Genomic DNA, 15,203 nt, shown 5'->3' with positions numbered 1-15,203 from the left:
GGCCACGCAGGCAGCCAGGCTTCATTGATTGATGATGGTCAATGCCTGCCTGCCTGAACCATTCATCAGGATAATGACTCAGTGCAGCAGCATACAAAGAGCTTGAAGTGCCGCAAAAGTGTGTGTAGAGACGCGATCCGATCCCAGATCCGAGAGTAAACATTGCCGTCACGAGTGACGGCCACTTCTAAACGATTGCCAAAAAGAGCAAAGAAACAAAAAGCAGTTTTTTCTGCCATTTTTGGATGCCCGACACGCACACATATGTATGTACATCTATGGCTACTAAAGCAAGGTTACTGATTGTCGAGACGTGATTTTGTTATTTCTTCCAAGAGGCTCTTTAAACTATGGGTATATACATATACATACATACATATATGTATGAGTCAGTCGGGGCCCACTCTTCCCTGGCCTGTGCTCCTCCGCTCAAAGAGAGAGATTTTTCGGGAGATTTACATTGAGACCCGTACTTTCCATTTCAATCTGTATCTGTCACACACGAATGGGTGTGTGTGGGTTGTCTACTCCCCCTTCCCTCGTAAAGTTTGTTGTTTTTTTTCTCCTTTCGCATTTAATGTTTGCTGGATATTTAAATGATACTCGTACAACAAATAGCAAAAAGCCGCATACTTAGTGCCCACGCCGCAGCCGCAGTCACAGTTGCAGTCACAGTCACAGTTATGTAGGCTGGTAGATACCAGCGGATACAGATACAACTATAGATACAGATTTAGCAGCGGATACAGCCACTGGGAGATACAGATACATGCGTTTGCTGTTTATGGTGCTGGCCAACTTTAAAGCACATGTCTTGCTTCAAGCCCATGTTGTATCTGTGTGTGTGCGCGTTAGAGTTTGGGCAACACTAAGCACTAACTAGGCCACTGAACATCAGTCGCCGCCACCGGCCGCCTGCCGATTGCAGGGGCTGACAGAGGCTGTTCGTCGTTAGTCCCCATGTTTGCATACCACACATGCCACACATGCCACACGATGCCATCGAAAATGATGCCAAAACTTTGCTTTGTTTTCCACGTTCCTGAAGTCACTTTCAGCCTGCCAGATGATCCCGAACCCGATCCCGATCTCGATCGGTAAAGCTAGCCATACCTGTTACCCATTTCTCTCCCCTCTATATAATCTCTCTATGCAATAAGAAAAGATGATGATTCTTAAATCAGACCTCAATACAAAGTGGGCTACAGTGCCAATCTTTTTTTGAGAGCATCAATCTTCTTATGAATATGAAAGTGGTTGAATTTCCCCTACAACCAAATGCCAAACACACTTGCGCCTAGATCATTATCGAGGGTATTTTTCAGACACGGGGTTGCAGGTGGATTGCCTCCTTGTTAGTTATATTAATATTAATAATTCATATTTTTTTTTTTTACTTTTCCAGACATATTCCGGTCTATTTTGCGTTGTGGTCAATCCGTACAAGAAACTCCCCATCTACACCGAAAAGATTATGGAACGGTATAAGGGTATAAAGCGACACGAAGTGCCACCGCATGTGTTTGCAATAACGGACAGTGCCTATAGAAACATGTTGGGTGGTAAGTACAGTACTCTTCTTATACACATACATAGCTCTTCTGATACACGAAATGCAATAAGAATATAGATTTATTTACTGTTTCATTATCTCTCTGTCTCTGCTTCATGTTTGCCATTTTCTGTGTGTTTGCTATCGAGAATTCCATTCCATTCCCGCATAAACAAGCGAAAAAACGAAGATTAGATAAAAGGTCGCTCGGTCGTCTCTCTGTCCCTTTTTTTCCCCAGAATTGCGTGAGTTTTCAGCTGCTGCATGCCTCATGCTTGGTCGGTGGTGGGGGGGGAGTACATCCATTTCCCAGCTGGGTAAATCCTCGGATGAATCATCTCCGACTCTCTTCTAACAGAAACGGGTTTCCCTTTTTTTTTGCTTTGTTCAGTCTGTTGCATTTTCAGCCTGGCTTTCAGTTGGGTTTTGGGGCTGCTTCGGTGACTTTTCGGATGGTTTTGCATGTCCGATTCAAGCGTAACGTCTCGCCGGTAGATGATTCATAATTGCCGCGCTCTGACGGTGACTCCAAACTCGAGGCATACCTCTCTCTATATACCATACGTATTGTATGTATGTGTCAATGTGTGTGTGTGTCCCTGTCTGAGTCTCCATTTTGGCTAACTAATATTGCGTATACGTGTCATTACCATATATGGATCTAAAAACTCAACTTTGCTTCAGCTCGGACTCGAATTTGTGTGCTTTTGTGCCCCCTTCAACATCATCAACGTCGTCGTCGTAATCTTTTTTGTTTTGAAATGTTTAAACAAATCGTCACCTCACTACGAGCCTCACCATATTCGACGGTTAATAAATTTCTGCTTTATGCACATTTACTTGATTGTTTTTCCTTTTTCATTTCTCAGTCCCAGTCTCAGTTTGTGAGAAATTTAATTCACAGCCACAAAGGCGGCGGAATGGAACCCTCCCATACTCCCATACCTTTGGGGTGTGGCAGTTTCTTTTGATTTATTTCTCTGTCTTTTAATAATCTCCAGCCGTGTTCCTGCATTGCCATCATTCCTCTTTGGACTACATTGCCCTGAAACACGCACTGCGAATGCAAAAACAGAAACAGCGACAGAGCCGCGGTAGGGACTGGGATTGGGATTGGGATTGGAATTGGAATTGGGATATTGAATTTGGGGAACTGGACACACCACACACACCTCTGTATCGTGGCAATGGCAAATCTTTCAAATCTGAACAAACTGCAATTTCGATGGCATTCCATTCCCATTCCATGCGAGAAACCATTCCATATTCCAAGCCCCAATGTCATACGACTCTCTTGTTCATGATCAAATGACACGCCTTGACTTGCTTTACATATGATATATGTGCATACATACATTTGTATATACATACATATGTGCTTTTGGGAGTTCTTCTCAGTTTCATATTGGATCAGCTAATTTTTTGGGATTTGTATCCTCGATTATCCTCGCTTCTTCCCTCATATTCGTTGTAGAAAAATCTGAATAACAGTGGATATAACCTTTCTATCGTTCAATCATTGATGTATGGAACTATCTTTTTTGAATCACTTTCGTTGCAAATTTGTTCCTTAAATTTTCGTCTCAAAGCTAATTAATATATATATATTTTATTTTAAGATACGTTTTTGTTTTTTCTTTAAAATTTAAAATTATATGCAAAATTTACAAAAACAGTAATGTCGGATTTATGATATTTCGAAATCGATGGCACAATTAATGAAAGTGTTTTCCCAAACTGGCAAAATAAATAAATACAAATAAAGTAAAGTACAGTAATAAAGCAATCAAAATTCCAATGGGTGGAATCTGCAAAATGCAGTTTGAATTGTTCCAAAGAATGATCTGAATTGAGAACTAAATTGACCATAAACTGCGTCAATAGTAAGAATCATAATAAAAGTGAAAATTCCATACAAAGTGTTTTGCCTTTTCATTTTATACTCTTTCCTATACCCCCTGCTGTCCCTGTGCCACATTTTTATGGCTCTCTTTTTCTCTGAATGATCATCGTTGTTGCTTAATAGATACATCCATAGATACATCCATCTATGCGCATCCACAATATCCCATTTTTTCAACTATTAGATTAATCTTAACCCAAAAAGACACAAAAAATATACAAAAAGAGCTTCGAAAAATTCCCATAAAATGACGCTTGCCGAGATATATAAATTTCGATCCATCTTTGGTCAGATATATATACATACATACATATGTAGGTATGTATGCTTGTGCACATGTATGCGATGCACGGCGTTCGATCGATCGAGCGACCGGCTTTGGCCATAATAATAAATAAGTACGGGGTCGTTATGTGGAAGCTGCCTCGAAATCTATGGCAATCAGAGTGGATATATCTGACTCTCTGACTCTGTGTCTGTGTCTGTATCTGTATCTGTGTCTATGTCTGTCCATTTTCTGTCTGTCTGAGTTTTGTGGTTAGCTTAAATATTGGATCGAATGACGAGGCTATGGGGGATGAGGGATTGGGGTTTGGGGTTTGGGGCTTGGGGTTTGGGGCTTGGGGTGCAGTGCAAATCTAGTTCGAACGATTCTGGACGGGATCACTGGCGCCATATCAATAGCGGGGCAAAAGCAATTTACTGCCGCCAAATACTCGTCGATGGTCGATGATTGTATCTACGAGTACCAGTACCAGTACCAGCACCAGTATCTCTCGGATACGCATGCTGAAATCAATAGTTTTTGTTGTTTTTTTTGTTTCAATTGATGTATGTCTCATTTATTCCTCCCCCCGTCACTACTCCCCCTCTTCTTTTTTTTTTTTGCTGTTTTTTTGTTTTGTTTTTGCTCACATGAATTTGGGTCAACAGAAATTTCAAGCTGAGTTTGCGATTTTGTTTTTTCTTGAAACATTTTTTTGAACATTTTAATTCCATTTTCCATTTTTGTTTTGTCAGCAGCCAAATTTGTTGTTGTCGCGATAATGAAGTGTGTCACTCTCTCCTCGTCCCACTCTGTCACTCTGTCACTCTCTCCTCGTCCCACTCTGCCGCTCTCTCGCTCTTAAATCGTACTTACGTCTCCCCTTCTCTCTCTCTCTCTTTCTGCAGATCGCGAAGACCAATCGATTTTGTGTACTGGCGAATCGGGTGCTGGCAAGACGGAGAACACCAAGAAGGTCATCCAATTTCTGGCCTATGTGGCAGCCTCCAAGCCCAAGGGCTCTGGTGCGGTAAGTACAAGAACGAACACAGCTCTCGTCGGCTCCAAAATAAGATAAATGACTCTAAGAACAGAAACGAATGCAAAGTTGTATCTACACTGGGGAAAAATTCACATCACATTCCATATTCGTAGATGATTCGTGCACTGATTCCAATGGGATGCTGCTTCAGTTGAGAAAGGGTCGTACATGGGTCCTCTCCAAATTGGAATTGGAATAATCCCAATCCCAAATGCCAAAACCTCATTAGAGGAATGTGTTCTAGCAGCAGTTTTTTCCCTCAGTGCATCATCTGTGGTAGAGATCCATACACATATGTTTCGTCTCTACTCGCAGATACAGTTCCATTTTCGATTGGATATGTGTGCTTATAAAATGCTTATTAAACTCACATTAATGACACGCAAGCTGCTCCCAGCAATTGTTATTGTTTGCCATTGTAATTAATTAGAGAGAACGTTCAAGGGAGATGCACGACTCGTATGGATATCTACGATACGTTCACTAACACTCACACGACTTTATATGCATCTATTATGGTATGTATATAATTGCTGGAGTCGGCAAACTGTCTTTAATACACCCTCGTACCTGTGACTTCTTATGTGGGTGTTCCAAGTGGTACTGCCTCAAATCCATTTACAATTTCAAAGTATTTCGTTTTGTATCTCATGTCACTGAAGACCATGAAGAGTCATGAAAAGCATTGAAATATATTTGAATAGAATATCTAAATGTGGTTTTAAGGAACTATCAAGTGGAAGTGGGAACAGAAGAGAACTTTTAAGCTCACGAAAAGCCTAAATTGTATGCAGAACGCACATGAGAAAATTTCGAATGACACTTGAGTGTTTCTTATAATATAGACTTTGCTGGCACTTTTGTGTTCAGGTTGATTTAGATTAGATTCATCTAGCTTAGGATAGGTTGGATAGGTTAAGAGTTCAGATAGAGTGCGTTGAATAACGGTTGATAGACCTGATGGGGGATCATCTCTCTTCCCCATAGAGGGGAACGATTAGTAGATATTTTTCGTTTCGTTTCATTCTACGGAATCCAACGAAGGTCGCCTCCCCGGGCAGAAATGCATTCCTACCGACCGAGGGGCGCTGCCACATTACGCGACATCAAAAGCCACAGCAACAACAGCATCATAGAGCCAAAGCCCAGTCTCCTTGGGCTTACTCTTTGCTTTGGTTGCTCTCTTGCCGGTTTGCCGGGGGGAGGATGGGTGGAAAGGGGGGGGGGGGAGGGGGCACACTTCATTAATCAACTGATGCCCTGCCACATATGGTATATCTGTATACTGTACAATAAGTTGCTGACAAATTTTTGTCATTTACAGCAATAAAATAAACACCATAAAAAAGGCAAACAAAAAAGAAACAAAAGCGAAACGAAATTGAATTGCAGCAGCACCACCACCACCAGAGGAGGGGCAATTGATAAAAATTGAAAATTAAATCACTCGAATTGCGACATTCAATGGGGGGTTTATCTGGGGGGGTGGATATCTTCTCCTTTTGTGGCATGGCAACTGTTGCTGGTGGCGCCCCAGTTCTCGGACTGGCTTCTGTTTCGGTTCGGTTCGGTTCGGTTCGGTTCTGGTTCATAACCATAATTGGGGGCAAAACCAAACAAATTATATTTGTATATATATTTTTCGCGTATTTCTTTTGGGCATACACTCAGTCAATCCTTTTCAGCCACAAAAAACAAGCTGCTCTTGAGCTCCAAACACACTTTTCATTATGTTTTATGCGTTTACTGGCCTGCCTTATATGAGCCTGCTTGCGGCTGGAGGCTGCTGCTGCCGCTGCCGCTGCTGCTGCTGCTGCTGCTGGAACGTGATAAGCTGCAAACAGACTTAAGGCATTTATACGGATGCCTCCTAAACATAATCAGGAGGAGCACTCCACATACGATATGCTGATGCTGATGAATGTTCCCCCAGAAGAACCTTACGAGAGGGAGGCAGGGTGCGATCTTGGCTAGAACTGCTGCTTCTCACCAAATTGAAGAGTCAACCAATGTTTGTGTAGCTGGTAATAATAATTGTGATTACAATTGCCATAAATAGACGCTGATGAAGGCACCTACAACTGAATCATCAGGGGAATCGAAGGGAATTCATTCGTGCCGTTCGTTTGATTAGAAACTAGTTCAGACATTGGGCTTTGCTCCTCTCCTATCCTCTGGTGGTGGCGTGTCTGTGTCAACAGCACGAGGTGGTATTTACGAGGGAGGTGGGGAGAGGGATTTCTTATCAGCTGCCCCCGATAACAGATACCAAGAAAAGTACAAGCTGGAAACACACACAATTAATAATAGTTTGGGCACAACTTTGCATTCGTTCTGGGAAATATATCCATAATTTTTTTATTTTATTTTTTGCACTACCTTTTCTAGGGCAAAATATTTACTATATATATTTTTGAATTATTTATTTATGAATCTTCTTTATTTTCATGTCCTATTACACACACACACACACACGCAATATATATAAATATATTTACACGCACAAATACAAACACTCGTTGTACATTTTTGGACTTTGTTGGTTGTTGTGCCTTCCACTACACTGAACTTTGAACTCGAAATATACCCACATATCGATATCGATATATATCGATCTATATATTGTACATTCCCATATGGTATGGTATGCTATGGTGTATATATATTTTGTACAAACGAAATGCTGGCTGCCACCACACAACCGATGAATACCCGAAAAAAAACAAAAAAAAACACACACCCAAACAACACACAAAAAAACCCCCGAAACAAAACAGGTGCCGAATCCTGCCATTCTGATTGTAAGTATTTCCGAATCCAAAACCAAATCCAAGACTAAACGAAAGGTGGATGGTGGAACATGGATGCCATATTAACCCCTATATGTTTTGTTGATCCTCTCCCCCCTTTCGTTATCTATTACCTATTATCTATTAACCCAATTTTAATGTTTCTATCCCCAAAAATGCCTGTTTTTTTTATTTGTTCTACCAATGAGGGGACTGGTTTCTCCCACCTCTCCATATTTTATTTCTAATTCATTTACATATGTATGTTTTGATGATATGATGCATTTCCTCTCACAAAAGAGTTCCAAGGTGCTCTGTCCTCTGTTTCTCAAGACCACACATACACTCTGTACATCTGTTTAAAATCATCTCTCTGCTCACTGCTCTCTCCTCTTGCCCTCCATTCCATGCCACGCATTTTTAGAGTAGTCAAGAGGCATTTTCGGTAAAGTATGCTCTACTGTACACACCCCAACACCCCCCTACTCTCTATATGTAAACCCTGAACAAAACTAAAACTAATCATACATACATATATACTTAATGTGAATATACGATATATACGATTTTCAGTTGTAGATGAATAGATAGATCTAGATAAATATGATTTTGAGGCTTCCCCTTCCCATAACCCACCCAAAAACATCCTGAATAATTACAGAACTTTTCGGTGTTAACGAATAAATACTTAACCGTCAAGATAGTGACCCAGAATCAAAAACAATATAAATATCAACGGAATATCGATGTAGCAATGGAGATTGATGAGAATGAGGTAAAAGAATCCAACCGGCTGGAGCAGCCATCGCCGCCGCCGAACGGCAGAGTAGAGGAGTCTTGTCCCGTGTTCAGTACAATTTTTGGTGTAGTCTTTTGCATGCTTGCCGTAGATTAATCCTTAGAGAACTGCATGTGGTTGTCCTTGTCCTTGTCCATTGTTTGTTGCATGTTTTCTATGTGTACATTGTGCTTTTTTTGTGTTGCTAACCCTAGACCCTCTGAAGATCTCTGAAGAACCTGTAATAATCCCATTCTCTTGTGTCCTCCCGCTACTCAGGGTGAACTGGAGCAACAACTGCTGCAGGCGAATCCCATACTGGAGGCCTTTGGCAATGCCAAGACCGTCAAGAACGATAATTCATCGCGTTTCGTAAGTCACACACGCACACGTTTCGATAGAGACTCTTCCAGTAATCCTTGTATTTGTGATCCTTTTTGTGCAGGGCAAATTCATACGGATCAATTTCGATGCCTCTGGTTTCATCTCGGGCGCCAACATCGAGACGTATCTGCTGGAGAAGTCGCGGGCCATCCGTCAAGCCAAGGACGAACGTACATTCCACATCTTCTATCAGTTGCTGGCGGGCGCCTCGCCGGAACAGCGCGAGAAGTTCATACTCGATGATGTCAAGTCGTATGCATTCCTGTCGAACGGCAGCCTGCCAGTGCCCGGTGTGGATGACTATGCCGAGTTCCAGGCCACCGTCAAGTCGATGAACATCATGGGCATGACCTCGGAGGACTTCAACTCGATATTCCGTATCGTGAGCGCCGTCCTGCTGTTCGGAAGCATGAAGTTCCGGCAGGAGCGCAACAACGACCAGGCCACGCTACCCGACAACACAGTGGCCCAGAAGATTGCCCATTTGCTCGGCCTGAGTGTGACGGACATGTCGCGGGCCTTCCTCACGCCGCGCATCAAGGTGGGCCGCGACTTTGTCACCAAGGCCCAGACCAAGGAGCAGGTGGAGTTCGCTGTGGAGGCCATTGCCAAGGCCTGCTACGAGCGGATGTTCAAGTGGCTGGTGAATCGCATCAATCGGTCGCTGGACCGCACCAAGCGGCAGGGGGCCTCCTTCATCGGCATCCTCGACATGGCTGGCTTCGAGATTTTCGAGCTCAACTCGTTCGAGCAGCTGTGCATCAACTACACGAACGAGAAGCTGCAGCAGCTCTTCAACCACACCATGTTCATCCTGGAGCAGGAGGAGTACCAGCGCGAGGGCATCGAGTGGAAGTTCATTGATTTTGGGCTCGATCTGCAGCCCACCATTGACCTGATCGACAAACCGGGCGGCATCATGGCCCTGCTCGACGAGGAGTGCTGGTTCCCCAAGGCCACCGACAAGACGTTTGTCGACAAGCTCGTCTCGGCCCACTCGATGCATCCGAAGTTCATGAAGACCGACTTCCGTGGCGTGGCCGATTTTGCCATCGTCCACTATGCCGGACGGGTGGACTACTCGGCGACCAAGTGGCTGATGAAGAACATGGATCCGCTGAACGAGAACATTGTGTCGCTGCTGCAGGGCTCGCAGGATCCGTTTGTGGTGAACATCTGGAAGGATGCGGAGATCGTTGGCATGGCACAGCAGGCCCTGACCGACACCCAGTTCGGGGCACGCACCCGCAAGGGCATGTTCCGCACCGTGTCCCACCTATACAAGGAGCAGCTGGCGAAGCTGATGGACACGCTGCGCAACACGAATCCCAATTTTGTGCGCTGTATCATACCGAACCACGAGAAGCGGGCCGGCAAGATCGATGCCCCCCTGGTGCTCGACCAGTTGCGTTGCAACGGCGTCCTCGAGGGCATACGCATCTGCCGCCAAGGCTTCCCCAATCGCATACCCTTCCAGGAGTTCCGCCAGCGGTACGAGCTGCTCACTCCGAACGTCATCGCCAAGGGCTTCATGGACGGCAAGAAGGCCTGCGAGAGGATGATCCAGGCGCTGGAACTCGACTCGAATCTGTATCGAGTCGGTCAGTCGAAGATCTTCTTCCGCGCGGGCGTCCTCGCCCATCTCGAGGAGGAGCGTGACTTCAAGATCTCCGACCTAATCGTGAACTTCCAGGCGTTCTGTCGCGGCTTCCTCGCCCGCCGCAACTACCAGAAGCGGCTTCAGCAGCTGAATGCCATCCGGATCATTCAGCGCAACTGCGCCGCCTACCTCAAGCTCCGCAACTGGCAGTGGTGGCGCCTCTACACGAAGGTCAAGCCCCTGCTGGAGGTCACCAAGCAGGAGGAGAAGCTCGTCCAGAAGGAGGATGAGCTGAAGCAGGTGCGCGAGAAGCTCGACACGCTGGCCAAGAACACCCAGGAGTACGAGCGCAAGTACCAGCAGGCGCTTGTGGAGAAAACCACGCTCGCCGAACAGCTGCAGGCCGAGATTGAGCTGTGCGCCGAGGCGGAGGAGTCGCGCTCGCGTCTGATGGCTCGTAAACAGGAGCTGGAGGACATGATGCAGGAGCTGGAGACGCGCGTCGAGGAGGAGGAGGAGCGTGTGTTGGCCCTGGGCGGTGAGAAGAAAAAGCTGGAGCTGCACATCCAGGACCTCGAGGAGCAGCTGGAAGAGGAAGAGGCCGCGCGCCAGAAGCTTCAGCTAGAGAAGGTCCAGTTGGACGGGAAGATCAAGAAGCACGAGGAGGATCTCGCCCTCACCGACGACCAGAACCAAAAGCTGCTCAAGGAGAAGAAGCTGCTCGAAGAGCGGGCCAACGATCTCTCCCAGACGCTCGCCGAGGAGGAGGAGAAGGCCAAGCACCTGGCGAAACTGAAGGCCAAGCACGAGGCCACTATCGCCGAGCTCGAGGAGCGCATGCACAAGGATCAGCAGCAGCGCCAGGAGACGGACCGCACCAAGCGAAAGGTCGAAACCGAGGTGGCGGACCTTAGGGAGCAGCTGAACGAGCGACGCACCCAAGTGGAGGAGATGCAGGCGCAGCTGTTGAAGCGCGAGGAGGAGCTCACCCAGACCCTGATGCGCATTGACGAGGAGTCCGCCACCAAGGCCACCGCTCAGAAGGCCCAACGTGAACTCGAATCGCAGCTCGCCGAGATCCAGGAGGATCTCGAGGCCGAGAAGGCGGCCCGCGCCAAGGCCGAGAAGGTGCGACGCGACCTCAGCGAGGAGCTCGAAGCACTCAAGAACGAGCTTCTCGACTCCCTGGACACCACGGCCGCCCAACAAGAGCTGCGCTCCAAGCGCGAACAGGAGCTGGCCACGCTAAAGAAGTCGCTGGAGGAAGAGGGTGTGAACCACGAAGGCGTCCTGGCCGACATGCGGCACAAGCACTCGCAGGAGCTGAACGGCATCAACGATCAGTTGGAGAACCTGCGCAAGGCCAAGTCCGTGTTGGAGAAGGCCAAGGGTACGCTGGAGGCGGAGAACGCCGATCTGGCCACCGAATTGCGCAGCGTCAACAGCTCCCGGCAGGAGAACGATCGACGACGCAAGCAGGCCGAATCCCAAATCGCAGAGCTTCAGGTGAGTGACGAAAGCAGAAGGCGGCCGAACGATCTCTATTCTAATTCTGTTTGCAGGTGAAATTGGCCGAGATCGAACGCGCACGATCGGAATTGCAGGAGAAGTGCACAAAGCTGCAGCAGGAGGCGGAGAATATCACCAATCAGCTGGAGGAGGCCGAGCTGAAGGCATCGGCAGCCGTCAAGTCGGCCAGCAACATGGAGTCGCAGCTGACGGAAGCGCAGCAGCAGCTGGAGGAGGAGACACGCCAGAAACTGGGCCTCAGCTCCAAGCTGCGCCAGATCGAGTCCGAGAAGGAGGCGCTGCAGGAGCAGCTCGAGGAGGATGAGGAGGCCAAGCGTAACTTTGAGCGCAAGCTGGCCGAGGTCACCGGCCAGATGCAGGAGATTAAGAAGAAGGCTGAGGAGGATGCCGACCTGGCCAAGGAGCTGGAGGAGGGCAAGAAGCGGCTCAACAAGGAGATCGAGGTGTTGGAGCGACAGGTGAAGGAGCTGATTGCCCAGAACGATCGCCTGGACAAGAGCAAAAAGAAGATCCAATCGGAGCTGGAGGATGCCACCATCGAGCTGGAGACGCAACGCACGAAGGTAGGTCCCTGGCCCTCGTCAGAGTTCCTTGAAGGACTCCCTTTGTTAATCCCCAATCCCAATCCCTCATAGGTGCTCGAGTTGGAGAAGAAGCAGAAGAACTTCGACAAGACCCTCGCCGAGGAGAAAGCCATATCAGAGCAGATCGCCCAGGAGCGTGATACTGCCGAGCGGGAGGCGCGCGAGAAGGAGACCAAGGTGCTGTCGGTGTCCCGCGAGCTGGACGAGGCCTTCGACAAGATCGAAGATCTCGAGAACAAGCGCAAGACACTCCAGAACGAGCTAGACGACCTGGCCAACTCCCAAGGCACCGCCGACAAGAACGTCCACGAGCTTGAGAAGGCCAAGCGCGCCCTGGAGTCGCAGCTTGCCGAGCTGAAAGCACAAAACGAGGAGCTCGAGGACGACCTCCAGCTGACGGAGGATGCCAAGCTGCGTCTCGAGGTCAATATGCAGGCCCTGCGCTCCCAGTTCGAGCGCGACCTGTTGGCCAAGGAGGAGGGGGCAGAGGAGAAGCGACGAGGACTGGTCAAGCAATTGCGCGATCTGGAAGCGGAGCTCGATGAGGAGCGCAAGCAGCGAACGGCCGCCGTGGCATCGAAGAAGAAGCTGGAGGGCGACCTCAAGGAGATCGAGACCACGATGGAGATGCATAACAAGGTGAAGGAGGATGCCCTGAAGCACGCCAAGAAGCTGCAAGCACAAGTCAAGGATGCGCTTCGTGACGCCGAGGAGGCCAAGGCGGCCAAGGAGGAGCTGCAGGCGCAGAGCAAGGAGGCCGAGCGCAAGGTCAAGGCCTTGGAGGCAGAAGTATTACAGCTGACCGAGGATTTGGCCAGCTCGGAGCGGGCCCGACGGGCGGCCGAAACGGAGCGCGACGAGCTTGCCGAGGAGATTGCCAACAGTTCCAGCAAGGGATCGCTGATGGTCGACGAGAAGCGGCGACTGGAGGCCCGCATTGCCACACTCGAGGAGGAGCTGGAGGAGGAGCAGTCCAATTCGGAGGTTCTGCTCGACCGCAGCCGCAAGGCGCAGCTGCAGATCGAGCAGCTGACCACCGAGCTAGCCAACGAGAAGTCCAACTCGCAGAAGAACGAGAATGGACGCGCCCTGCTCGAGCGCCAGAACAAGGAGCTGAAGGCCAAGCTGGCCGAGATTGAGACGGCACAACGTACCAAGGTGAAGGCCACCATCGCCACGCTCGAGGCCAAAATCGCCAATCTGGAGGAGCAGCTGGAGAACGAGGGCAAGGAGCGACTGCTGCAGCAGAAGGCCAACCGCAAGATGGACAAGAAGATCAAGGAGCTGACGATGAACATCGAAGACGAGCGGAGACATGTCGACCAGCACAAGGAGCAAATGGATAAGGTAAGCAACCCGACCCTTCCTGACTCTGGGGCGGTAATACTAAAGGATTCGTTTTGCTCCCACAGCTGAATAGCCGCATCAAATTGCTCAAGCGCAATCTGGACGAGACGGAGGAGGAACTGCAGAAGGAGAAGACACAGAAGCGCAAGTACCAGCGCGAGTGCGAGGATATGATTGAATCGCAGGAGGCCATGAACCGTGAGATCAACTCACTCAAAACTAAACTACGGTAGGTGCAGATCCCTGTTCGATCAAGGGTTTTGTGACGGAAGGGGGAAGTCTCTAGCGCTATGTCTCTCTTTCGCTCTCTTCCGGGATTCAGATTCTTCCTATATTGTTTTGACATTTTATTGTTTTGGTTTAAGCTCCATCCAAGTGGCCGAGACCGAAAAGGCCAAGGCCTATTCGCCCAAAAAGGATGCCGCACTCATTATGAATTGTGAGGGTCTGCATTAGGTTTCGAATCGTTTCGCTTCTTTCTCGTAGGCGCTGTAAGTGCTGCTGGCCAAGATCCATAGTCAGATCCTCAGACCCAGACCCAGTGAATGTGAACCAGAAACCACTCCAAACCAAAGAAAACCTAGCAACCACACCTCTATGTACTTCTCTCTGCATGTTAGGAACACACCGTCCAGCAAAATCATTCAACAGTGCGAACTAATGCCGTTCAAACTCCTATTTTAAATAGAACTTAGTTCGTGCAACTCCAACCTCTGTTCTGTTATTTTTGTATTCCCCCATGCACTGCACGTCTACCCAGAACCATCCTATACTATATATTGTAAACTCTGATACTAATCCTGCAACTTGTATGTCTCCCTTTCCTTTAGACGCACCGGCGGCATGGGCCTCAGCTCCAGCCGGCTCACGGGCACACCTTCATCGAAGCGCGGAGGAGGCGGTGGTGGGGGCGGCGGCGGCGGTGACGACAGCTCATCGGTGCAGGATGAATCATTAGATGGCGAGGATTCGGGCAATTGACGCGTTAATTATTAGGTCAAGATCGAGAATAGGACGGAGAAGAGGAAGAGATGAAGAAGAGAAGAGCAAAATAAACGATTATATTTAATGTTTCTTTTATATAATTTCTCTGTTATTTTTTATATAAACTATTATACATACTTAAATTAAAAACGTAAACCAACAAAACCAACATTTTATAACGACAAAAAACATAAACAATGAAACAAAAAAAAGCAAAAAGAAAAATAATGTTGTCAAACACTCCAATTTCCCCCAATTTAAATTTATATAAAACAACCATAAACACATAAGAAACTTTCCCCGCATCCCTCGATTGGCTGCCGATCGGAGCAATCATCGAAATAAAAACGAAAATTATACAACTCAAAAACAACCGAAGCCCAGAAACTTATTAACTTCCTTCAGCATATCTTCAGGATACACTCACTTCCACGTTGCAATCAAT

General features: G+C 47.6%; 1 protein-coding gene across 4 annotated transcripts in view; it reads left to right on the top strand.

Moving 5' to 3' along the window:
* zip (myosin heavy chain 10) overlaps positions 1–15,131 on the top strand; it is a 28,660-nt gene extending 13,529 nt beyond the window's left edge. Inside the window, exons 4-14 of one of the 4 annotated variants that reach the window (XM_015183702.2) lie at positions 1,406–1,562; positions 4,629–4,750; positions 7,540–7,563; positions 8,213–8,326; positions 8,609–8,701; positions 8,775–11,819; positions 11,876–12,406; positions 12,479–13,774; positions 13,840–14,003; positions 14,140–14,265; positions 14,605–14,685. In XM_015183702.2, the coding sequence (XP_015039188.1) occupies positions 1,406–1,562; positions 4,629–4,750; positions 7,540–7,563; positions 8,213–8,326; positions 8,609–8,701; positions 8,775–11,819; positions 11,876–12,406; positions 12,479–13,774; positions 13,840–14,003; positions 14,140–14,230 (5,637 nt within the window). In that variant the 3' untranslated portion in view covers positions 14,231–14,265; positions 14,605–14,685. Of the gene's footprint in view, positions 1–1,405; positions 1,563–4,628; positions 4,751–7,539; positions 7,564–8,212; positions 8,327–8,608; positions 8,702–8,774; positions 11,820–11,875; positions 12,407–12,478; positions 13,775–13,839; positions 14,004–14,139; positions 14,266–14,604 lie in introns of all 4 variants that reach the window. The other 3 variants (XM_015183700.2, XM_033378545.1, XM_015183701.2) reach the window with 3 other exon arrangements.
* Positions 15,132–15,203: the final 72 nt, after the last annotated feature.

This window comes from Drosophila pseudoobscura, chromosome 3 (assembly GCF_009870125.1).
Source record: "Drosophila pseudoobscura strain MV-25-SWS-2005 chromosome 3, UCI_Dpse_MV25, whole genome shotgun sequence".
Taxonomy (NCBI): domain Eukaryota; kingdom Metazoa; phylum Arthropoda; class Insecta; order Diptera; family Drosophilidae; genus Drosophila; species Drosophila pseudoobscura.
Note: the sequence above shows the minus strand (reverse complement) of the source record. Positions and strands in the feature narration are given on the sequence as shown.